Source organism: Austrofundulus limnaeus, unplaced genomic scaffold, assembly GCF_001266775.1.
Source record: "Austrofundulus limnaeus strain Quisiro unplaced genomic scaffold, Austrofundulus_limnaeus-1.0 Scaffold149, whole genome shotgun sequence".
Classification (NCBI taxonomy): Eukaryota; Metazoa; Chordata; class Actinopteri; order Cyprinodontiformes; family Rivulidae; genus Austrofundulus; species Austrofundulus limnaeus.
In genome coordinates this window covers 162,869-164,205 of record NW_013952551.1, presented here as the reverse complement: position 1 = coordinate 164,205, position 1,337 = coordinate 162,869, and the positions used below count along the sequence as shown (strand labels likewise).

At 40.2% G+C, this 1,337-nt stretch overlaps 1 protein-coding gene across 4 annotated transcripts in view; it reads left to right on the top strand.

The window, feature by feature from the left end:
- helz (helicase with zinc finger) overlaps positions 1-1,337 on the top strand; it is a 70,026-nt gene that overhangs the window by 19,795 nt on the left and 48,894 nt on the right. For all 4 annotated transcript variants that reach the window (XM_014016631.1, XM_014016633.1, XM_014016632.1 and 1 more), the window contains exon 16: positions 875-1,054. In XM_014016631.1, coding sequence (XP_013872085.1) covers positions 875-1,054 — 180 coding nt within the window. The remainder of the gene's footprint in view (positions 1-874; positions 1,055-1,337) is intronic.

The following is a 1,337-nucleotide window of genomic DNA, read 5'->3' as shown; positions in this document are numbered from 1 at the left end:
CACACACACACACACACACTTAGAGAAATCCCCCCCCTACCATGTCTCAGTTGGAGTTCAATCAATTGGTGTTGGTGGATTCACAGCTTCAGAGGATGCAGACTTCATAATGAGGACAGTGATGCTTGGAGACAGATATATGTGCAATGACTCACTGATGCACAAGTATGTGCAAATGATCACATACTCATCTGTTTTCTACATACATCTGCCCCTGTGTAATTATTTTTTGTGTACCGTTTTATTTCATGATATGTATGTGCCAGTGTTTATTACAATGTTGGTAAGGTGTCAGTTTCTTGTCGATTAACGGTACAATAAATGCACTCAGTTTTCTGACCAGATCAGCAGGCACAACATCCTGTTCAACTTATTCACCTATGTACAGGTCACAACTGCAAATATGTGCATAATGCAGGGATAGAACAACATGAGCAGCTTTGAGGACTCGCAGCATTTCTAGAGTCAGATATTTTTAGCACATTTCTGATTTAACAAGCTATGGAAAAAATACATGTGCTTAGTGAATCACCAGGATGATTTCTTACCCGCTTTGTCCTCCAACCTTTTCTTTCCCTTTTCACCCTCTTCCTCTATTCTCACATCTTTTTTATTTCTATTTGATTCACCAGTTTCTTTTGCATTTCCCTCTGTGCGTTATTTGCTATCATTAGGTGTAACAAGTTTTCCAAACGTTTTAATTTTTGCTTCTGTCTCATTGAAGTCAATTAGACCGAGAGACTGTCCGACGTGTGTCATACTCTAAGAAAGGCAGTGTTTTTTCTGTGTTAAAAGTAGTTACTATGGCACACAATTCTTAATTAAATATTCATCTTCTCTTTTGACACTGCCTTCATATATCCTGTTCACTCAGGCAGTGGGATGAGCAGCTGGATCCCCGTCTAAATGCCAAGCAGAAAGAAGCCGTCCTGGCCATCACCACACCAGTTTCTGTCCACCTGCCCCCAATCCTCCTCATTGGGCCCTACGGTACCGGCAAGACTTTCACCCTGGCACAGGCTGTCAAGCACATTCTTCGACAGGACAACAGCAGGTAGGCGCAAGTTCTGATTTTTATTTTAGTTGTTTTCAAACCTGTGATCTGACTTGTATCAAACGGGCAATATTACATGTTTCTCAGGCGTGTATTTAAATACTATACCATAATAAAGTATCTATGTCACCTTTAGTTGTTATTAAAATGCTGTTTTTATGTTTAAATATAAAATAAACTTGTTTTATCATCACTTCCTCTTCTAAACTCCTTGAAATTGGCCTCTGCCTCTTTAAGAACGAACTTCTGCTTCTGTCCCGTCCATTTCAGCACAGGGGTTGGG